Source organism: Puma concolor, chromosome D3, assembly GCF_028749965.1.
Source record: "Puma concolor isolate L17-30 chromosome D3, mPumCon1.1.hap2, whole genome shotgun sequence".
NCBI lineage: Eukaryota > Metazoa > Chordata > Mammalia > Carnivora > Felidae > Puma > Puma concolor.
This window is the reverse complement of record NC_141678.1, coordinates 22,361,790-22,385,878: the sequence shown is the minus strand read 5'-3', so window position 1 is coordinate 22,385,878 and position 24,089 is coordinate 22,361,790. Positions and strand designations below refer to the sequence as shown.

Below are 24,089 nucleotides of genomic sequence, written 5' to 3'. Positions count from 1 at the left end.
TGCTTATATTTTCATTTTCTGAAATTCCCTGTTACTTTTTCATGTCTACTTGTTCTTGTTTCATTTTTACCAGCTTTGTTTCACAAATTATTTCTCTTTTATTGATATTATTCCTTCATCTTTAGAATATTAAACCTATTTACATTCATTTTTAAAATATTGTTCTGATACATCCATTTTGTCTGAAGTGATTCATCTGCTGAGCATTTGACTTTGTTGGCTTCTTTGTTAGCATTGATTTTCTTCATTGATTTTAAAGTTTGGTTTCCAGTTTGTCTTGAGTGGGGAGTTTCTCTCTCCCTCCGTGAGCCTTACCCACAACTTTACTTTTTGTCTAGTGATTTTTAAAAATGTTTTACTTGGGGCGCCTGGGTGGCGCAGTCGGTTAAGCGTCCGACTTCAGCCAGGTCACGATCTCGCGGTCCGTGAGTTCGAGCCCCGTGTTGGGCTCTGGGCTGGTGGCTCGGAGCCTGGAGCCTGTTTCCGATTCTGTGTCTCCCTCTCTCTCTGCCCCTCCCCCGTTCATGCTCTGTCTCTCTCTCTCCCAAAAATAAATAAAAACGTTGAAAAAAAAATTAAAAAAAAAATGTTTTACTTAAGGGGCACCTGGTTGGCTCAGTTCGTTAAGCATCTGACTTTGGCTCAAGTCATGATCTTGTGGCTGATGGTTTGAGCCCCAGGTCAGGCTCTGTGCTGACAGCTCAGAGCCTGGGGCCTGCTTCAGAATCTGTGTCTCCTTCTCTCTCCACCCCTCCCCTGCTCATGCTCTGTCTCTCAAAAATGAATAAACCTTACAAAAAATCTTAAGTTTTGTTTGTTTGTTTGTTTGTTTGTTTAAATGTTTATTTATTTTTGAGAGAGAGTGCAAACTGGGGAAGGTTGGAGAAAGAGGGGAACAGAGGATCTGAAGAGGGCTCCATGTTGACATCAGTGAGCCCAATGTGGGGCTTGAACTCACAAACTGTAAGATCATGACCTGAGCCAAAGTCAGATGCTCAACTGGCTGAGCCACACAGGCAACCCTCTAGTGATTTTCAAAGTTCCTGCACCTCACTCTGGAGAGCCCAGTCCAGAGCTAGGCCTTATAATAGGGACTTAGGGCTTCTGTTCTTCAGTAACATTGGGAACATATCCCACCCACCCTGTCACTGAGCCTGACAGCAAGTGAGTTCAGGTTCTGGCCACAAGACTTCATTTCAGCTATGACTCTGGGAAGAGTGTGATAGCAGCATTAAAATTTTTATTTTTAATTTTGAAATAACTTATACTGTGGTTTGGAGAGTTTCCAGAGTTTTCATGGTGAACATGTGGAGATATGGGGACAGTGACATGCTCAGAGAGCATGGAAACTCTACACTTTTTTCCTATTTATCTCTTCCATCTGGCTATTCCTGTGTTGTGTACTTTTAAAATAAACTGGTGATCTACAAAGAAGAAAGAGGAGGAGGAGAAGGAGGAGTAGAAGGAAGAAGAAGAAAGAAGAAAGAAAGAAGAAGGAAGAATGATGGAAGGAAGGAAGGAAGGAAGAGGAGGAGGAGAAGGAAAAGGAGGAGGAGGAAGAGGAGGAGGAGGAAGAGGCTGAAGAGGAGGAGGAGGAGTCTTATAGAAAAGTTCAGGGGCGCCTGGGTGGCGCAGTCGGTTAAGCGTCCGACTTCAGCCAGGTCACGATCTCGCGCTCCGTGAGTTCGAGCCCCGCGTCGGGCTCTGGGCTGATGGCTCAGAGCCTGGAGCCTGTTTCCGATTCTGTGTCTCCCTCTCTCTCTGCCCCTCCCCCGTTCATGCTCTGTCTCTCTCTGTCCCAAAAATAAATAAATGTTGAAAAAAAAAAAAATTTATAAAAAAAAAAAAGAAAAGTTCAAGTATCCATCATCTAGCTTCCCCTAATGTTAATATCTTATCTCAGCAAAGTACAATTATCAAAACCAGAAAATTAACATGATATGATACTATTAACTAAACCTCCAGCTTTATTCATATTTCACAAGTTTTTCTCTAATGTCTTTTTCTATCTTGTAATCCAATCTAGAATCCTACATTGCATTTAGTGAGTTTCTATATCTGTGATCACATCTACTTTTATTAAAGAAGATCTGTCCCTTTTCCCCCATTTATTTATCCCTTCAACTATTTGCTTATATCAGCATGAACTCAGGGGTATTTATTTTAGTTGATGGGTTGTAATCCAATACAATAGCCACTGGATAACTTCCAGCCCACTCTGATACCACACAGTGGCCTGGCTTCCATATCCCATCTCATACCAGGTACTTCTATTCCCCGTTTTCCATAGGAATTTCTGTAACTCTTGGCCACCTCTGCTTCTTTCCTAACATTAGGCCTAGGAGGCCCACTGTTTTAGTTTTGAGATAAAAGTCTAAATCCTAACATAACCCACAAGGTATTGCATCTGGCCCCTATGTAATTTTCTAGCTTCACCTTTTTCTCATTCACTCTGTTGTTCTCAATGCTCTTACTACACGGAAACTTTTCTTCTTTTTTGAAACCTGTAAAGTTCACCTTGCCTTATGTTCTTTGCCCTTTCTGTTCCCCCTGCCTAGAATGGTCACCACCTCCCCGCCTTCTTTTTGAGCTGAGCCATAGTGGCCTTTTTGGTTAGTTACTGTATTGTTTAACACCTGAACAGCCTCTAGCCAAAAAGTCCTTGAATCAAAAAGGGCAGACTTCCAACAGGTATGCTCATCTTTGCCAGTTTTGTTAATTAGAAGGAGTTTTCTTCAAGTAGAACATGTCAGCACCTAGGAGCGGGACTTTTCCTCAAGTATAAACTATGTCATCTTCTCTAAGGAATGTAGCCAAAGCAGGAGGGAATTGGAAAAGGCATAAGCTGTTCACATAAAAGCTGAATGTCTTGTTGAGTGTGAAGTCATTTGACTTTAGAACTGGTAGAAGAATCAAGAAAATAACATGAGGAACAACCAGCATCAAAGGGCAGCAGAATTTGCCAAATGAGCTTCTGCCACTGGCTGTGTTACATGCTGACCACCAATTGCTCTTCCTTTTCCAATACTCTCTGTGAAAAGAGATTTGGTATGTTGTGAGGGTTCCAAATTTCCTTTAAGTATGTGAAGGACTAAGTTAGGTAGATCCAGTCATGATGGTTGGATCTGTTTTTAGACATTGGTCACAGTTGGAAATGGCCTGCACTTCAGTCACTTCCATTTCCCCTTACTTTGGTACCATTAGCTCCATAATCTTAAAACCAGCAAAGGTTATAAGGTCATGTCCGTCATGAGGCAGCACTGTGTTAGTCCCGCCATTGCCTTCTTCCCATTTGTTGTGGGGCCAGAAGAGTGTGGTGGCATCCTTGCTCTGTGGATCTCTGTTCCTAGGTCACTCCTGGCAGGGTGTGCCTCCAAATCCACCCTCTGGGGTTCTGGGTCTCTAATCTCAGTTTCAGTGGTATTTGCCATCCTGCTCCAGCTCTGTGGTTCTGAGACTTAGTGGAAGGAGGCTGGGTTGGAGTTAGTGGTCTATGCTGCCTCACAGGTCTCTAGACAGTCACCCTTCTCCATTTCCTCATGTCTGCAAGGGCTTAACCCACAGCCAGCATGCCCTGCAGTTGGCACTAATGCAGGCCCTCCTCCCTTTGCTATCTCCCCACTGAGCGCCCCTCAGCCAAGCCCCTACCAGTCAATCCCATCAGGCATTATCTCCCTGCTCTGACTCCAGGGACTCTCTCAGTTCTAAGGGTCTGAGGTTCTGAGGATTTGCCTTGAGCAGTCTAGAGGTATTGAGTTTGGGAGCCTCACCCCATACCTTCTCTTGCATCCTACAGAAATCAGGGTGAAATGGCCCACACCTGTCGTGGCACCATCAACCTGTCCACCGCGCACTTTGACACGGAGGACTCTTGCAGTATCGTGCTGACCAGTGGGGCAAGGACCTACCACCTCAAGGCCAGCTCGGAGGTAGAGCGGCAGCAGTGGATCACCGCCCTGGAGCTGGCCAAGGCCAAGGCTGTCTGCATGATGAGCAGCCACTCAGGTAGTGAGCACTTGGTGAGCGGGTATACATGCAGTGTCATGGATCCAGAGAGAGTGGGACTTGAAAGTGTTTGGGGGGTGGTGGTGACCAGGAGGCCCAGGCTAGTCCAGACCAACCCTGGAAGGTTGGGATATGTGTTTACCCTTCCCATTCAACTCTGTGTGTCCTCAGCAATGAGATGCTTAGGTGGTCAAGGTTGGGTGGACAGGTCTTGGGATAGAAATATTTGTGATGAGGAGGGTTGTGTGTATCTTTCTTTGAGCAAGTATGGTTCCTAGATTTTAACAGAACCTTCAGATGCTGCAGTGAGTGAGATCCAGAAGCAGCAGCAGAGGTGGGAGTCCCGGATCATGTACCTGTGCCGTGGGCCAGACTTTTTCCCAGGCCCATTATGGAGATTGAAAGCTATTTAGCCAGAGCTGTTGTCTTTGCTGAGGTGGTAGACCAGCTCAGATATCCTGAGCAAGACATTTAATTGTTTAATACCTGCATTTATTTTTTTAATATGTCTTTATGTGATTCATAAACCAGAAGTTTCAAAAGCACATGCAGTGACACCTGCCCTTGACTCTTGTTCCCAGCCAACCACCCTATTATCCCTCCCAGAGGCAACCAGACCTACCTTCTGTCTTTTACATATTTATTAAAATTGGTACTTATTTTAAAATAAATGCAGTCTTCCACTTTCCTTTCTTTCCACTTAGCAATATATCTTGGAATTTCTTCCCTATCAGTACATAAAAAGCTTCCTCCTTGTTTTTACAGCAGTATAGTACTTTGTTGTATGGATATATCATAGTTTATTTAACCCAAAACCTGTTGATGAACAATTTAGGTTGTTTATTTTGCTATGACATGCTGCACTGCAATGAGTAATCTTGCATTTTGTTTCACATTCGTAAAAGTATAAATGAAGTATACATTCTAGAAAGTAGGGTTGCTGGGTTAATAGCAGTGTGCCTTTGTAATTCTGAGAGATTGTCAAGCTAACTTCCATAAGGGTTGTAATATCAGATGACTGTAGCAGTGTGTGAGAATGTCTGCCTCCCATAGCTGTGTCCACCCAGAGTGATAGCAAATGTTTCTGATGGGTGAAAACTAGGTCCACACACACTCAGGGAGGAGATATTGGGAAGCTGTAACTCTTCTGAAGTTAAAGCAAAATGGCGTGTGTTTTCTCAGACCTATGTGGGGTTCTTTTAGGAAGGCAGGACTCCATGTGAGAACAAATCACAGCCTCTCCGCTCCAGGATTATCTCACAGGCTGGTTGGGGAGACATTGAGTCCTATGGAAGGAGCTCTAGCACAAAACAGGATGAGAGGGACTGGTAATGTCAGTCACCATGCCCCATACCTGGTCTATTGTATTGGGGTCTCCCCCAGCACTAGCTTCTCAGTGCACATTGATGGTCATTTAATATCATTCTGACCTTCTCTTTTGGTCTCACATATTTGGAGCATGGATTCCCCCTTACCCCCGGTGATTTTTCCTTGGGATCATCACTCATGTGACTCTGGTGTGTCAACAGTGATGCTGACTTTGACACAGGATCCCCAAGATACCACTCCATTTCTCAGTGAAGGAGGGTTTTGGAGCCATTTCAGGCATGGGCTGTGCTGGGACCCCCAGTAGGACCTGTGCTTTCTGTTTGGAGGTCTATGGAAAGCCACTGTGGTGGATGACATGGTGGGTGGTGTGGCTGGTGGTGTGGATGACATGGCTCAAGACACCCATTGGCTAAGTGTAGGAGCACTGATGGTCATGGAAGAATGAGTTTCCTCTTTCTAGCTTCTCGTGAGTAAAATAAAATGAAATAATTAAAATGATTGTTTCATAAATTCAGCAAAGTCGCAGGATACAAAATTAATGTACAGAAATCAGTTGCATTCTTATACAGTAATAATGAAGCAGCAGAAAGACAAATAAAGAAACTGATCCCACTCACAATTGCACCAAGAATCATAAAATACCTAGGAATAAATCTAACCCAAGATGTAAAGGATCTGTATGCTGAAAACTATAGAAAGCTTATGAAGGAAATTGAAGAAGATACGAAGAAATGGAAAAACATTCCATGCTCATGGATTGGAAGAATAAATATTGTTAAAATGTCAACACTACCCAAAGCAATCTACATATTCAATGCAATCCCAATCAAAATTGCACCAGCATTCTTCTTGAAGCTAGAACAAGCAATCCTAAAATTTGTACGGAACCACAAAAGACCCCAAATAGCCAAAGTAATATTGAAGAAGAAGACCAAAGCAGGAGGCATCACAATCCCAGACCTTAGCCTCTACTACAAAGCTGTAATCATCAAGACAGCATGGCATTGGTACAAAAACAGACAGGTATACCAATGCAATAGAATAGAGACTCCAGAACTGGACCCACAAAAGTATGGCCAACTAATCTTTGACAAAGCAGGAAAGAATATCCAATGGAAAAAAAGACAGTCTCTTTAACAAATGGTGCTGGGATAACTGGACAGCAACATGCAGAAGAATGAAACTAGACCACTTTCTTACACCATTCACAAAAATAAACTCAAAATGGATGAAGGACCTGAATGTGAGACAGGAAACCATCAAAACCATAGAGGAGAAAGCAGGAAAAAACCTCTCTGACTTCAGCCGCAGCAATTTCTTACTTGACACATCCCCAAAGGCAAGGGAATTAAAAGCAGAAATGAACTATTGGGACCTCATGAAGATAAAAAGCTTCTGCACTGCAAAAGAAACAATGAGCAAAACTAAAAGGCAATTGATGGAATGGGAAAAGATATATGCAAATGACATATTGGACAAAGGGCTAGTTTCCAAAATCTATAAAGAACTCACCAAACTCCACACCTGAAAAAAAAAAAATAATCCAGTGAAGAAATGGGCAGAAGATATGAATAGACACTTCTCTAAAGAAGACATCCAGATGGCCAACAGGCACATGAAAAGATGCTCAATGTCACTCCTCATCAGGGAAATACAAATGAAAACCACACTGAGATATCACCTCATGTCAGTCAGAGTGGCTAAAATGAACAAATCAGGAGACTATAGATGCTGGAGAGGATGTGGAGAAATGGGAACTCTCTTGCACTGTTGGTGGGAATGCAAACTGGTGCAGCCACTCTGGAAAACAGTGTGGAGGTTCCTCAAAAAATTAAAAATAGACCTACCCTATGATCCAGCAATAGCACTGCTAGGAATTTACCCAAGGGATACAAGAGTGCTGATGCATAGGGGCACTTGTACCCTAATGTTTATAGCAGCACTTTCAACAATAGCCAAATTTTGGAAATAACCTAAATGTCCATCAACTGATGAATGGATGAAGAAGTTGTGGTTTATATATACAATGGAATACTACTTGGCAATGAGAAAGAATGAAATGTGGCCCTTTGTAGCAACGTGGATGGAACTGGAGAGTGTGATGCTAAGTGAAATAAGTCATACAGAGAAAGACAGATACCATATGTTTTCACTCTTATGTGGATCCTGAGAAACTTAACAGAAGACCATGGGGGAGGGGAAGGGGGGGGGAAGTTACAGAGGGAGGGAGGCAAACCATAAGAGACTCTTAAAAACAGAATAAACTGAGGGTTGATGGGGGGTGGGAGGGAGGGGAAAGTGGGTGATGGGTATTGAGGAGGGCACCTGTTGGGATGAGCACTGGGTGTTGTATGGAAACCAATTTGACGAATAAACTTCGTATTAAAAAAAAAAAGAAAAAAAAATAATTGAATCATATTCTAGGAACCTTCTGAAAATAACGTAGCAGGTAGTATTTATTGGATTCATCATTCTGGAACAATTTTCCTGGGACAGCCAATGGACAGAGTTTCTTCTGCACCTGGGGTGGAAGTACTTGTTAACTCAGCTGGGAAGTGCTAGTAATTTCTAAGCCTGGACTTCCTCTAAGAGGGTTGGGACCCCTGAGGGAGTTGCCTCAGGCTCACCTTCCTTCGTTTCATACCCCTTAGGCATGGTCAGGGGCTGGAGACATAGCACATGTCTTGTGTTCCCAAGGGGTTAGCCTCCTGGGTAGGGACATAGGGCAAACATTCAGGTACAATTCAAGGTAGCACTTGCTATGTGTTAATGAGAAATGGTAGGATTCCTCTCCTTTTGGTGTTTTGAAACATAAATGAACTAACGCATGTGAAGGTGAAGACTTCAAAAAGGTACTGTGCTTTTATAAAAAGGTTGGGGTTACCTGATTATTTCTTGAGAAAGAGTTCTTGTGGTGGCATCTCTGCAAGGCAATATCTTTCTCCCACAGTTCTCAGGCTGATGTTAAAGAGTTGTGGTTTGCAACTTTTCACATGGGGTCAGATTCAGGTAACCCCAAATAAGGGAAGACAGCCTAGTGTGGTTCTCCTTGACTCTGGCTCATAGCTACCAGCTGGGTCAAGGGCATAGATGGTGCTCCAGATGGACCCCCTTCAGGTCATCCCAAGGCCTATCTGTCCCTTCCTAGGCTATGGACTATCTCTCATCCATCAGGAAGCCTACTCTCTAGCTTTTCTGCCACCCCTCACAACCCCAGTCCAGGCACCATCCCCTCTTACCTGAATGTCTGAAAACCTCCTCACTGTCTTCCTGCTTTCAGTCAGTTCCCCAAACAGCAGGGAAAATGACATGTTAAAAAGTGGGAATCTGATCATATCACTGCATTACTTACACCTCTTGAGTGCTATAAACCAACTAGACTTAACAAACATATACAGAACACTCACCCAACAACAGTGGAACACACATACTCTTCTCAAGTGCATGTAGAAAGTTCTCCATGATACACTAAATGTTAGGCCACAAAACAAGTCTCAATAAGTTTAAGAAGATTGAAAGCATACAAAGTATCTTTTCTAACCACAGTGAAATGAAACTAGAAATCAATTACAGAAGAAAATTAAAAAATATGTAGATATTAAATAACACACTCTTGAACAACCCTTGATTCAAAGATGAAATCACAAGGGAAATTAAAAAAATACTTTGAGAAGAATGAAAATGAAAACACAACATGCCATAATTTATGGGATACAGCAAAAGCAGTACTCAGAGGGAAATTTATAGCTATAAAATATACATTTAAAAAGACAGAAAATCTCAAATCAGTAATCAAGCTTTACATCTCACATTTTAAGGAAGACCAAACTAAACTCAAAACTAGTAGAAGGAAGGAAACAACAAATATCAGAGTTGAGATAAATGAAATAGAGAATAGAAAAATAATAAAAAAAATCAATGAAACTAAAAGTTGCTTCTTTAAGGTGATCAACAAAGTTGGCAAACCTTCCACTAGACTGATTAGGAAAAAAAGAGAGAAGACTCAAATTACTAAAATCAGAAATGAAAGTGAGGACATTACTGCTGACATTACAGAAATAAAAGGGATTATAAAACAATACTGTGAATAATTGTACGCCAATAAATTAGACTACATAGATGAAATGGACAAATTCCTAGAAACACACAAGTTACTAAACCAACTAAAGAAGAAATAGAAAATCTTAGCAGTTCTGTAATAAGAGATTGAATCAGTCCTCAAAAGTCTCCCAACAAAGAAAAGCCCAGGACTAGATGGTTTCACTGATGAATTCTACTAAACATTTAAAGAAGAATTAATACCAGTCTTTCTCAAACTCTTCCAAAAAAATTAAGGGGAGGGAAACACTAACTTATTCTGTGAGTCTGCCCCTATACCAAAGCCAAACAAAGGCATCACAAGAAAGGAAAACTATAGACCATTATCCCTTATGAATATAGATTCAACATCTCAACCCCTCAACTCCTCAACACAATACTGGCAAACAAAATCCAACAGCATATCAAAAGGATTATACACCATGACCATGTGGGATTTATCCCAGGAATTACAAGGGCAGTTCAACATAAGAAACCAATCAATATAGTATACTTCACTGATTGAAGGAAAAAATCCTCACTTATGTGATCATCTCAATTGATGCAGAAAAAGGATTTGACAAAATCTAACACCCTTTCTTGATAAAAAAACATCAGCAAATATGATGAAGGCCATTTATGAAAAACCCACAGCTGGCTTCATATTCAATGGTAAAAAACTGAAGTTTTCCCCTAAGATGAGGAACAAGACAAGGATCCCATTTTCACCATGGCTATTCAACATTGTACTTGAAGTTCTAGACAAGAAAAGGAAACAAAAGGAAACATTGGAAAGGAAGAAGTAAAACTTTCTATTGGCACATAGATGATACAATTCTACATATAGAAAATGCCAAAGAATCCACAAAAAAACCCTATGAGAGCTAATAAACAAATTCATCAAAGCTGCAGGGCACAAGATCAACAAATATCACTTATATTTCTATATACCCACAATGAACAATCCAAAAAAAAGAGATTAAGAAAACGATTTCCTTTAAGCATCATCACAAATAAATTCTGAAGAGTAAATTTAACCAAGAATATGAAATTTCACTGAAAACTTAAAAAATTTTTAAATTAAAAAAATTACTGAAAGAAATTAATGAAAACCTAAATAAATGGAAAGACATCTGTGTTCATGGATTGGAAGGCTTAATATTACTAAGACAACAATACAACCCAAAGCAATGTATAGATTCAGTATAATCCATATCAAAATTACAATGACCTTTTTTCTTAGAGGTAGAAAAAAACATTCCAGGGAACCCAAAGTAGTCAAAACAATCTTGGAAAGGAAGACAAAGTTAAGAGAACTCTTTTCAACATCAAAACTTACTATAAAGCTAGTTTACTATAAATCAAAACAGTATGGTACTGACCTAAGGACAGACATACAGATGAATGAAATAAAATTAAGAGTCTAGAAATAAACTATACATCTGTGACCAATGGATTTTCAGCGAGGGTACCAAGGTCATTCAATGGAGAAAGGATAGTCTCTTCAACAAAGGTGCTGAGATGGCTGGATGTCCACATGTAAAAGAATGAAGTTAGACTCCTACCTCACTCCATATACAAAGACTTAACTCAAATGCATCAAAGACCTAAATATAAGGGCCAAAACCATAATACCCGAAGGAAGAAAAAGGAGTAAATCTTCATGACCTTGGGTTTGGCAGTGGTTGTTTAGATATAACACCAAAAGCACAGGCAGCCAAAGACAAAAAAAAAAAAAAAAAAAAAAAAAAAACATAAATTACACTTTATCAAAATTTAAAACTTTTGTGCATCTAAGGACATTTATTAAGAAAGGGAAAAGACAACTCACAGAATGGGAGAGAATATTTGCAAGACATGTTTTTGATGAGGCTAGTATCCAGAATATTAGTGGGCAGAGTACTTGAATAGACATTTCCTCAAAGAAGACACAAATGGCCAATAAACACATGAAAAGATAATCAACATTGTTAGTCATTAAGAAAATGAAAATCTGAATCACGAAATACCACTTCACACCTATTAGGATGGCTATTATCAAAACAAAAACAAAAACCCAACAACAAAACAATGGAAAGTAAGCATTGGCAGGGATATGGAAGATAGGAACCCTCATACATTGCCAGTAGGAATGTAAAATAGTGCAGCTACTATGGAAAATGTTCTAGTGCTTTCTCACTGAGTTAAGCATAATTACCCCTATGATCCTAGCACTTCCACTCCATTCAGTGGAAAGAACTGAACACTGAAAGAACTGAAAACACGTTTTCAAGCAAAAAAGAACTGAAAACATGTTTTCAAACAAAAACTTGTACATGAATCTTAATAGCATCACTATCCACAAGAGCCAAAAGGTGAACATAGCCCAAATGTCCATCATCAGATGAATGAATGAATAAGTGTGGTATGTCCATTCAGTGGAATATTACTGAGCAAGGAAAAGGGACGAAGTACTAATGCATGCTATGACATGGATGAACCTTGAACCCAGGTTAAGAAGACAGATACAGAAGGCCATATGTTTTATGATTCTGTTCACATGAAATGTCCACAATAGGCAAGTCCAGAGAGACAGAAAGCAGAGTAGTGGTTGCCAGGAACTGGGGAAAGAGGTTGAGAAGTGTCTGCTTAGTGGGTACAGGATTTCTTTTTGGGTAGTGAAAATGTTGTGATGGTTGCATAACATTGTGAATGTACTAAATATCACTGAATTATATATGTAAAATGTTTAAAATGTTAAATGTTATGTATATTTTACCACACACACACAGTAATCTCAGGTGCCTTGTCAGTGCTCTTAGGGTAAAATCTGAGTTCCTTATGCTGTATGACAGTCTATGGCCTCCTTCCCCGCCTGTCTCCCTCCTCACTATATTCAGCTCCTGCCTCAGGACCTTTGTACTCATTGGCCTTTCTTCTCTGCCTAGAACACTCCTGCTCCTACTCTTGGCCTGCCTGGCTTTCATCCTTCAGGTCTCAGCTTAATAACACTTCAGAGTGTTTTAAGTTGTTCCCTTCTTAGGACAGCTTCATGACAGAATCCTTGTTATTTTCTCCACTGCAATTTTTCATTATTAGTTGACTGACTTGTTTATTTACTTATTATCCATCCTTTTCATAAAACCTTAGTTCCTCCAGGGCAGAGAGATCCTGTGTATCTTGTTTCCATGGTGACCTCAGGGCCCACCACTGGGCTTGGCACTGGAGGATCTGTTGTGGGGCCAGTGTGCAGAGCAGCCAGGACACCCTTGTCCATGCTAGAATCATCTTTGGAGAGGACAAATGGGGTGTTGTGGTTTCTCTATACCTGTCACCACTAGAACAGATGAAGGAACTGATGACGTTTAATCTGGAGAAGGGAAGGCCAGGTAGAGCCTACTCATACTGAAAATTTGAAGGGTCAGAGAATGTGAATAAGGATGCAGACCTGTGTTTCTGTTTTTGTTTTTGTTCTTGTGGCACTGGAAGACATAAGCAGAACCAGTGGAGAAAGGGGTGAGACTGATTTCTGCTTAGTCTGGGAAACAGATCAGTGGACTACAAAAGGGAAAGTGTTGGTAGGGGACATGATGGGAGGTTCCAGCACAGAGCTGGGCTGGGGCTGGGGGTCCCAAGGGTACTTCATGACTCCAAGGTTGTCTTTCTGGGCTACTTTGTGTTTCTTGTGCCATTCACTTTCCAAATTTGGTAGAATGTTCTGTGGTACTATGGACAGGGTGCTGAGTCAAGGAGGGTTAGATCTGACCTTGGGCAAGTCACTGTGTCCCTTGGGACCTCACTCTATCTATAAAATGGGTGGTTGGCAAGGCTTTTCTGTGAGCTCCCATCCAGCTCTGGGGCCTTGGTCAAACCGGTGAATATTTCTGAGTTCCAGATTCCTCATCTTTCACACTCCTGCTCAGTTGCCAGGAGGATTACGTGATAACACATGGGAGGTGTGTACTGCTATGGGTGCTAGTAATTCCATTCATCCCAGCACTGTTGTTGGGGAGTGTGCCCCAGCACTCATAAATCATCCTGCCCACAGCTGGTAGTAAGTGATAGGACAGAATCAACCGCAGAAGGTCAAGCACCCCAGGGTGTTTGAAAAGGGAAGGGGAAAAATATTCTTTCACTGTCTTAAAATGACCTACCTCCAACAGCATGAAATGTGGCACAGCAGCCCCAGGGGGCTGTATCTCTGAGAAGGCAGCTGCCCTCCCCTCTGGGTGGGGACATGTCACTGGTAGATGCAGAGGGACAAGTCATGATCACCTTGGGGGTATGCCTGCACCTCCTAAAGAAGTGTCTGTGTCAGTCAGGAGTGTGGGTGCTGTGACAGTGGCCCTTCCCCTGCCAGCCCTGCCCTAGCTGTGGACCTTCTGCAGAGCCCAGGACCTGGACACACTCCTGGAGCCCACCCCTCAGCTGTGCATATCTGCCCCTGCTCTCTGTAGAAATAACTGATCTCTTGGGCACCTGAAACTTGGCCTTTTGAGCTCTTCCAGTTTTTTAAAATATTAATCTATTTTTTTATTTGCTATCTTTGTAAATATTCTTGAGTATATTGGAATATTGTATTCTTGAGTATATTGGTATATTGGAATATTCTTCCAGTTTTATATTTCTGGCTTTAACCTGCCAGTTGTCTAAAATGAGCAAAAGTTGGGGGCACCTGGCTGGTTCAGTCAGTAGAGCACGCACCTCTCAATTTCAGAGTTGTAAGTTCAAGCCCATGCTGAGCATGGATCCTACTTAAAAAAAAAAAAAAGATTAAAATGGGCAAAAGGAGGGAACCACCTATTTCCAGGCCACAATAATTTTTATTATATAAAAAATAACCCCTAATAGACCTCTGCACAGTATGTGCTCTTGTATATTAACATTTCAGAGGAAATGGATGTCATTCAAATGGCACAGTCCTACATGAACTCAAACTTTATGAACGAGGCGTGACAGTTCCCATGGAGGTTAGAGTAATTTTCAGGTGAGTTAGCACAGTGTAAGGTAGGAGGCTGTCACCACTGGGATGGGTGGGAGAGGGGAACAAAGTCAGGGAAGGTCACTTGTAGGAGCTGAGACCTGAGCTGGGTTTTAAGGGACAGAGAAGAGCTTGAAATATGGAGATGGAGGTGAGAAGAGAAGGGAAGAAGGAAGACTATCCAGGCAGTGGGAATGTCTGGAGCAGAGGGGAGGATGTGTTCAGGGACTGTGGGGGTTCTCTGTGGCTGGGGACATGCATTTGGGCTGCATCGTCCCTCAGCCTGGCAGTCACCAAGGGGAGGTTTGAGAACAGTCTGGTAGGGGTGGGCTTGGGAATATCTGGGGCTAGGGCCTCCATCTGGCTGTGTGCACAGGGCTCCTGAAGGGAGAGTTTAGCCAGGAGGACTGCCTGGTTCAGCAGCCAGAGCACAGAAGCCACGTGCCCGTCCCAGGAGGCCTGAGCACCTTTGGTCAGTGGCAGAATCCCCCATACAGCAGAATGACTTTTTGCCCAGGGACCTTGCATCAGAAGATTTGAATACTTCAGTTATTTGGACCCCTTTGAAAAAGGGTTTGGCTAACAGCTATCATTGGGCTTTTCCTGGGCAAGGTCCTATTTGCCTGCAAATTACTTACACATATTTCAAATTATCACAAGGATTTGGAAGCACTGAAGCATCATGTCCTGTCAAATGCCCTAAAATCCAATGTCCTTTTCTCCAATCAGTGTTAGATTTCTTCCTTTTTGCTTAGTGAAGGCTCTTACACTACCTCTTACCTATGTATCTGGGGTTCCTTGTTTGAGTTTACTTGTCCTTATTTGTCACACCCAAATACTATGTCACATTGATCAGGTCCCAAGAGATCAGAAGCACACAGCACTTACAAAAATGACATTGACACAGTTGTCAAATCTTTCTTTCTGCTATGTGGGGGAAAAAAGATTTTTATTTTAATCTTTTGTAAATAATCACTAAAGAAATGGATTTTTAGCCAAAAATTGGGCAGACTTCCCCAAGTGCACGAGGGGATGCTCAAACTCCCTAGATGTTGTTTTTTCATTTACTGCTCCCTCATTTTATAGTTGCTTTTTATTGTGGACTCTAGAAGCCTTCTTTTCTGTCTGTGAAAGAAAGAAAGCAGTACAGTAACATGAGGTTTCTTGAAGCCTAAATGTTTCTTATACGCTAAAGTGCATGCATATGTCATGCAGGGCTCTTGATTGGTGTCCCCTTGGGTCCTGGAGGCTGGGCCATGTGTGGGGAAGTCAGAGATGAGCAGGCACAGGCTTGGACCCAGCCTTGGAGGAGCTCTCTGGCTGGGGTTGAGAGTAGGCAGCCATGGTGCCCCTGACCCATTGGAGGTTGAGATGAGCTATGCCTGAAGGCAGAGTGAGAAGGAGGCCAAGGACACAGGGATACATGCCCCAGAACCCATTGTGGGAAAAGGGAGCTGGCGTTGGACTAAGCGGCAGCCCAGCCTAGGCCAGTACTCCCAAAGGAGGGGATAGAGGATATGGGATGAGAGAGGCAAGCTGAGCCCCCCTATCAGATGGGGCAGGTTGAGGAGCCTTTCACAAGGGAACAGTGGAAGGAAGGATTACAGGACAGGGCCACCGTCAGGAGGACACTTGAACTGAGAGCAACAGCAGGCATGGATGTGGGGTCCACCCTGATGGTGTACTCTGAGCCCTGCCCCTCGCTGACTCCAGGCCACATGGTTCACTTCTCTCCAGCCTTTGCTTTCCCATTGGGTCCTGGCCTTCTGGCTGCTATACCTGGTCCCTTTGGCCTGCTGTGCTATAGGCAGCCGGGCCCCAAGGCTGACTATAACTTCTAAAAATGCCTCAAGGGATGAGGTCAGAAGGCCAAGACCCTACAGGACCAGTTCTTGCTAGGGCTGGGATTGCCTGCCCTGGTAGCGTGCAGCTACTGTGGCATCTCATCCACAGGACCCAGAGATGCTGTTACAGTCCTCCATGTCCACGCGATGGCGATGCCTCGCAAAATATCTGTCGAGGGCAGTGCTCACTACCAGGGTAGTGCAACTACCTTGGTTTTTAAAAAATTATTTTTAAGTTTATTTATTTATTTTGAGAGAGAGAGAGAGAGAGAGCACAAGAGGGAGAGGGGCAGAGAGAGGGAGAGGGACAGAGAGAATCCTAAGCAGGATCTGTGCTGGTGCAGGGCTCGATCCCACAAACTGCGAGATCATGAACTAAGCCAAGATCAAGAGTCAGATGCTTAACTGAATAAGCCACCCAGGCGCCAAGGCAACTACCTTGTTTTTATTGGCTTGTTTTATTTATTTATTTATTTATTTATTTATTTATTTAGTCAATATATGAAATTTATTGTCAAATTGGTTTCCATACAACACCCAGTGCTCATCCCAAAAGGTGCCCTCCTCCCACCCCCCATCAACCCTCAGTTTGTTCTCAGTTTTTAAGAGTCTCTTATGCTTTGGCTCTCTCCCACTCTAACCTCTTTTTTTTTTTTTCCTTCCCCTCCCCCATGGGTTTCTGTTAAGTTTCTCAGGATCTGCGTAAAAGTGAAAACATATGGTATCTGTCTTTCTCTGTATGACTTATTTCACTTAGCATCACACTCTCCAGTTCCATCCACGTTGCTACAAAGGGCCATATTTCATTCTTTCTCATTGCCACGTAGTACTCCATTGTGTATATAAACCATAATTTCTTCATCCATTCATCAGTTGATGGACATTTAGGCTCTTTCCATAATTTGGCTATTGTTGAGAGTGCTGCTATAAACATTGGGGTACAAGTGCCCCTATGCATCAGTAACTTCTGTATCCCTTGGGTAAATTCCTAGCAGTGCTATTGCTGGATCATAGGGTAGGTCTATTTTTAATTTTTTGAGGAACCTCCACACTGTTTTCCAGAGTGGCTGCACCAGTTTGCATTCCCACCAACAGTGCAGGAGGGTTCCCGTTTCTCCACATCCTCTCCAGCATCTATAGTCTCCTGATTTGTTCATTTTGGCCACTCTGACTGGTGTGAGGTGGTATCTGAGTGTGGTTTTGATTTGTATTTCCCTGATGAGGAGCGACGTTGAGCATCTTTTCATGTGCCTGTTGGCCATCCGGATGTCTTCTTTAAGGAAGTGTCTATTCATGTTTTCTGCCCATTTCTTCACTGGCTTATTTGTTTTTCGGGTGTGGAGTTTGGTGAGCTCTTTATAGATTTTGGATACTAACCCTTTGTCCGATATGTCATTTGCAAATATCTTTTCCCATTCCATTGGTTGCCTTTTAGTTTTGTTGGTTGTTTCCTTTGCTGTGCAGAAGCTTCCAAAGCTATCTACATATTCAGTGCAATCCCAATCAAAATTTCACCAGCATTCTTCTCGAAACTAGAACACGCAATCCTAAAATTCATATGGAACCACAAAAGGCCCTGAATAGCCAAAGTAATTTTGAAGAAGACCAAAGCAGGAGGCATCACAATCCCAGACTTTAGCCTCTACTACAAAGCTGTAATCATCAAGACAGCATGGTATTGGCACAAAAACAGACACATAGACCAATGGAATAGAATAGAAACCCCAGAACTAGACCCACAAACATATGGCCAACTAATCTTTGACAAAGCAGGAAAGAATATCCAATGGAAAAAAGACAGTCTCTTTAACAAATGGTGCTGGGAGAACTGGACAGCAACATGCAGAAGATTGAAACTAGACCACTTTCTCACACCATTCACAAAAATAAACTCAAAATGGATAAAGGACCTGAAGATGAGATAGGAAACCATCAAAACCCTAGAGGAGAAAGCAGGAAAAGACCCCTCTGACCTCAGCCGTAGCAATTTCTTGACACATCCCCAAAGGCAAGGGAATTAAAAGCAAAAATGAATTACTGGGACCTTATAAAGATAAAAAGCTTCTGCACAGCAAAGGAAACAACCAACAAAACTTATTGGCTTGTTTTAAATGGAGTTCTCTTTTCCTTGTTTATTGTCCTTACTGCTTCTTAGGAAGAAATGAACCCACCTGTCCCTGCTATCCTCAGCCACTGTCCTCTGTTTCTCCTTTGTGCTGGAGGGCTCTTCCCTCCCTAGCCTTCTCTCTGTGCCCCTCACTTACACCGCACCCTGTGGCATACCCTGCTCCCCTCCTTGTCCTTTGGTCTTTCTTGGAGGCTCTTTTTCAGCTTCAGGGAAGCCTGTGTCAGGTGGTGGCCTGCCCCAGAAGTGCCTGACTCTTTTACGTGGAGCTGCTCTACATGCAGGGCTCCTGCTGCTCACCCTTATCTCCTGCAACTTCACTGAAGGTTGCAAGTTCTGGCATCATCTTTGGCCATCTCTTAGGACTGTCCCCTCTCCCCCTACCCCTCACAAGTCTTCTATTGTTTTGTCATTGCTGACCATATCTTGCTGTCCCCATTACTGATCGTCCCCACATCTGTCTTCAAGCTCCCGAAGACCCTTGTCCTTTGACCCCCCTGCCTTCTTCTGTCCACCCACCCTTCCCGCTATGCAGCCTTTCCCATGGGTCTCCCATGAAGCCCCTTCCTTGCCAGGCCCTTGTTGGCCTCTTGAACTTTCAGCATATCCACCTGCTAAACCCCAATCTGGGATCATCCTGCTTGTGTACTCCTGTGGGCCTCTGCCCAGTTGCCATGGAATGCTCAAGACAACATCTACGCCTACATAGGCTGCAGCTAGTGAATGGTCAGGCTTCCCGCCTCAGGCAGCATGCCAGACAAGGGGAGCCTGGGAAGAGTGAGCACATGGAGCTCTAGGAGGCTGGTGGCTGGGGCCTCAGGTGATGTCCTGGGCAGCTGATCAGGGGACCTTCTGGCCGGGCTGGAGATGGGCAGGGCCCCATGTCACTAGAAAGAGCAGAGCTCACCAGTGTTTCAGGAGAGTCTTTCCTTCATCTCAGATTCACAAGCCTTTTCTCGTGTGTTGCTAGAAGAATCTGTGTAAGGAAGGGCATGGAGTCTTCTTGATATTCTGATGTGGAATCAGGCAACCCCAGGACTGGATGATCTGCTCTTTTAGTAGCTTCTAAATGCAGGTGTCCTTTGACTATGGAAGGCTTTATCTGATGTCTACAGCTGCCATCTAGTGGCTGGATCTTCTGAGGTTGTGCTGGGCCTGCTAGGGCTGGCTTGCACATGCGCCTTTGCTCCATCACTCATCTTTTTATTTTTTTATTTTTTATTTTTTTTACATTTATTTATTTTTGATAGAGAGAGACAGAGCACAAGTGGGGGAGGGGCAGAGAGAGAAGGAGACACAGAATTGGGAGCAGGCTCCAGGCTCCGAGCTGCGAGCTGCGAACTGTCAGCACAGAGCCTGATATGGGGCTCGAACTCACAAACCGTGAGATCATGACCTAAGCCGAAGTCAGACGCTTAACCAACTGAGCCACCCAGTCGCCCCTCAATCACTCATCTTTTTAAAAAGGTCCCTGTGGGTTCATCAGAATGTGGTACCTCCAGGAAGAAGAACACAATCAGGAAAATGAACTTACATCTAGGCAGCCCCCTCGGTCTGAGAGGGGCTGGGGACTAGGACCAGGGTCATGCCCATCTCCAGCATTCACCTCCCCAAGCCCGTCATTCATCCAAATCCTGGCATCTTGGTGCCCCTGCTGGGATTGCTTTCCACCATCTCAGCCCTCAGGTCCAACAGGGAGCTTGGATGTGGAGCTTGTCCTCAAGCTCTTGGGCCTTGCCCTCTGATTGGCACACTCTTTCATCTTCAGATTTCCGCCTCCCCAACACAACTACCTCTGGACCCTGGGGCTCTGGCTCAGTAATTTGAAGTCAGAGGCTGGCCCTTTTCTGGTTGCCATAGTAGCTACCCTCCCAGTTCCCTTCTAGACCCTGGCTCCTCCTCCTGCAGCTGCCTTCTTCCTTTTTTCTCCCTTGCTTAGCCTGGCCCAGTATCTATCTCTCAGTTCCTCCTTGGAAGGGTCTTCCTCCCTCACCTGGTTGTCTAGCTTCTGTCACACCCACGTATCCTCTGCCTAACCGTGTGGCAGCCCAGGAACGGATAACCCTGGGCTTGAATCCTGGCTGTGCCACTTGCTAGCTGGGTCACTTTGGCAGTGTTGCTTGACCACTTTGTGACTCTGCTTCCTTACCCTCAAAGCATGTCTATTGATAAAGACCACTTACGGTTGTCAAGAGGAATAAATTAAATCATATCACAAACTGCTCAGCTCAGCAGCTTGAGTGTGGTAGCTGTTCAGTTGACAGCAGTGAGGCTGTTGCTGTTTTGGTGATGACCCTTCAGTACTGCACATTCTGCCTTCAGGCAGTATTAGTAGGGCCCCTTTGCTGAGCCAAGGTACACATGCCACACAGTCAAGCTTTAGGGTCGACCCCTCCCAACCATATAGATAGCACACCCTCAGACCCAGGGCTTCTGCTGGGCCTTTATCAGTGCCAGCCCTTCTAGGGGTTCCCCTGACAGCCTCCTTCCCTATCTTCTAGTGACTCTTGAAGTCCTTGCCACTCTACATATCCTCACTACACTCCAGAAAAAGACCTTGCCTCCTTCTCATTCCATAGAACCAAAAAACCCACCTTCTGGACCACCTCAGCTCTCTGCCGTCAGACTTAGCAACCTCCCTGCATGCACCCCTGTGTGACTCCAAAGGGACCTGGTTACACTGCTGTTCTTTCTCTCCTGTAGCCTCAACTCCTCTCCTGGCTTCTTCCTACTGCCCCACCTGACCCACTGCCCACTGCCTTGAAACTGCCCTCATCATAGTCTTAGGTTATCTTCCAGATCTGGCAGTTGGCCAAGTGTCCTGAATGTCCTGTTTACTCCTGCCCTCCTTCACCTCTCAAATTCAGCTGTCATGAGATCCTGTGAGCACCAGCCCTGAACAGTTTTGTATCTGCCTGCTGTCCTTCACCTGTATGGCCTCTACCTTGGTTCGGCCACCTGGGTTCCCAGACTGTGGACTCGAGAGACTCCAACAGCCAGAGTAAGTCTTCTAAAATTCAGTTCAGCCCAATTCCAGTTCTGAGTAGGATGAAATGAGAATACTTCACTTTGTGCAGCTAGAAAACCTTGACAGAATGCGTGGGGGAGCTGTTTGAGCACCCTAGATGTTAAATAGCCACAAGCAGATTGGAGAAGACCATAATTTGAATTAACACTGAACAGGTGGTGAATTTATAACTTTTTTCCTTCCAGTATTTTCCAGTCTGGACTCAGGGGAGACCTCTGAGTAAGCAGACAGAGAGAGCTCCAGGACAAGCCCTCTTGTTCAGACCCAAGTAGCAGGAAAGTTCTCCTGGCAGTGATGGTGGCAGCAGGAGCTACAGGCCCCTCAAGCTCTGAGGGGAGCTCTCCTCTCCAGTAGAAAGGGCTGTGGTCCCAAGAGGGTGAGTGAGGACCTGTTGCAATCTTCTCTTTCTCCTCCCATCCACTTGGCCCCAGATGTGGGTGCAGTTATGGGAAATGGGCAGGGGAGATAAGTAAATTAAGCCCAAGTTGTGGGCCAGAGGACAGAAAGAGAGAGCCCTTGGGAACTGGGAAACACCAAGATATTACAGAGAGGAGCTTGGTAAAGTGACTCCATAAAGTTGTTTATGAACTTCTAGGTTCACATCCAAGCTGCACATGCATGATTCAGATCCTAAACTGCATACTTTGAGAACTGACCTAAAACCCACGTGAATACCAAGGTCCCAGTGGCCACTGGCTGGCATATATGAGGGAGCGATTCAGTGCACTACAAAGGTATGGAAAGGGGAATTGACAATGAAACCATCACCAGGAGGAGTTTGATTAGAACTTATGGTTTGAACCCACCTAGGTCAATTGCCTACTAAAATGAAAATATCAAAGTATCAACACTGGGAATGAAAGAAGCAATTAGCAGACATAACAGAATAATAAAGGAATACTACAAGTAACTCTGCCCACAATTCTGACAACTTAGATGAAATAAACTGGTTCTTCAAAAATCATAAACTCCAGAATGTACCCAAGATCAAGCACATAATCTGAATAATCCTTTAAGTATTAAAAAAATTGCATTCATAGTTTAAAAGCTTAAAAGAAAAAAAAAAAAAAAAGAAAACTGAGCACCTGTGTGGCTCAGTTGGTTAAGTGTCTGACTTCAGCTCAGGTCATGATCTCGCAGTTCTTGAGTTTGAGCCCCGCATCAGGCTTCATTCTGAAAGCTCAGAATCTGGAGCCTGCTTCGGATTCTGTGTATTCCTCTCCCCTCTGCCCCTTCCCCGATCATGCTCTGTCTCTCTCTGTCTCTCAAAAATAAATAAACATTGAGGAAAAAAAAAAAGATCTTCAGGCCCAGGTGATTTCATTGGCGAGTTCTATCAAACATTTGAAGAAGGAATAACACCATTTGCATTAATCTGTCCTCATTTTATGAGGACAGCATTACCCTGATATCAAACTGGACAAAGATAGTACAAGGAAACCTCAGACCAATATATATCATGAACATAGATGATAAAGTCCTCAACAAACTATTAGTAATTTGAATATAGCAATATATAAGTAGAATAATACACAATGATTGAGTGGGATTCATACTAGCTGTGCAATATGGATTCAGTATTTGAAAATCAATCGATGTAATCACCATCTTAATGGTCCAAATAAAGACTACATGATCATGTCTATTGATTCAGAAAAAGCACTTGAAAAAAATTCAGTATCATTCATGGTAAAAACATTCAGCAAACTGGGAATTGCTCCAAGTGAAGGAATTCTTCCACCTGATTAAGAGCAACTTTAAAAAACCTACATTGTACTTAATGGTGAAAGACTCCTAGGATCATTAACAAGGCAGGGATGTCTATCCTCATAACTCATATTCATCTTCATACTAGAAGTCCTAGCCAGTATAATAAAGCAAGAAAAAGAAATCAAAGACATTCAGATTAGAAAGGAAGAAACAAAAACTTACCCCTATTTGCAAATGACAAGATAGCCATATAGAAGATCCTAAGAAATCTACAAAAATACTCTTAGGATAAGTGAGTTTAGCAAAGCTATGGAATACAGGATCAATACACAAAGGTCAATTGTATTTCTTTTTTTTAAATTTTTTAAATGTTTTATTTATTTTTGAGAGAGAGGCAGAGTGTAAGCAGGGATGGGGAGAGAGAGACACACAGAATCCAAAGCAGGCTCCAGGCTCTGAGCTGTCAGCACAGAGCCTGATATAGGGCTCGAACCCACAAACCATGAGATCATGACCTGAGACAAAGTTGGGACACTCAACCAACTGAGCCACCAAGGTGCCCCAATATATTTCTGTGTACTAGCAGTGAGCCTTTGGAAGCCAAATTTTTAAAATTTATAATGTGCCCCCATGAAATACTTAGGTATAAATATTGCAAAACATATAGTATCTGTGTACCAAAAACTATAAAATGCAGATAAAAGACCAAAATAAATGGAGAGACATACAATGCTCATGGATCAGAAGATTCAACAGACTGACAAAGATGTCAGTCCTCCCCAAATTGATCAATAGATTTAATGCCATTCCAATAAAAATCCCAGCAAGATTTTTTTCATTGTAGACAAGATTATTATAAATTTATATGGGAAGACAAATGAACTAGAGAAGCTAAAACAATTTTGAAAAGGATAAGGTTGGATTAATTTCCCAATTTTAAGACCTACTATAAAGAACTGTAATGAAGATAGTGTTGTGTTGGCAAAGAGACACGTATATTAATGGGACAGA

At 43.1% G+C, this 24,089-nt stretch overlaps 1 protein-coding gene across 1 annotated transcript in view; it reads left to right on the top strand.

The window, feature by feature from the left end:
- OSBP2 (oxysterol binding protein 2) overlaps positions 1 to 24,089 on the top strand; it is a 181,364-nt gene that overhangs the window by 31,379 nt on the left and 125,896 nt on the right. Inside the window, exon 2 of the mRNA XM_086682055.1 lies at positions 3,797 to 4,005. Coding sequence (XP_086538181.1) covers positions 3,797 to 4,005 — 209 coding nt within the window. The remainder of the gene's footprint in view (positions 1 to 3,796; positions 4,006 to 24,089) is intronic.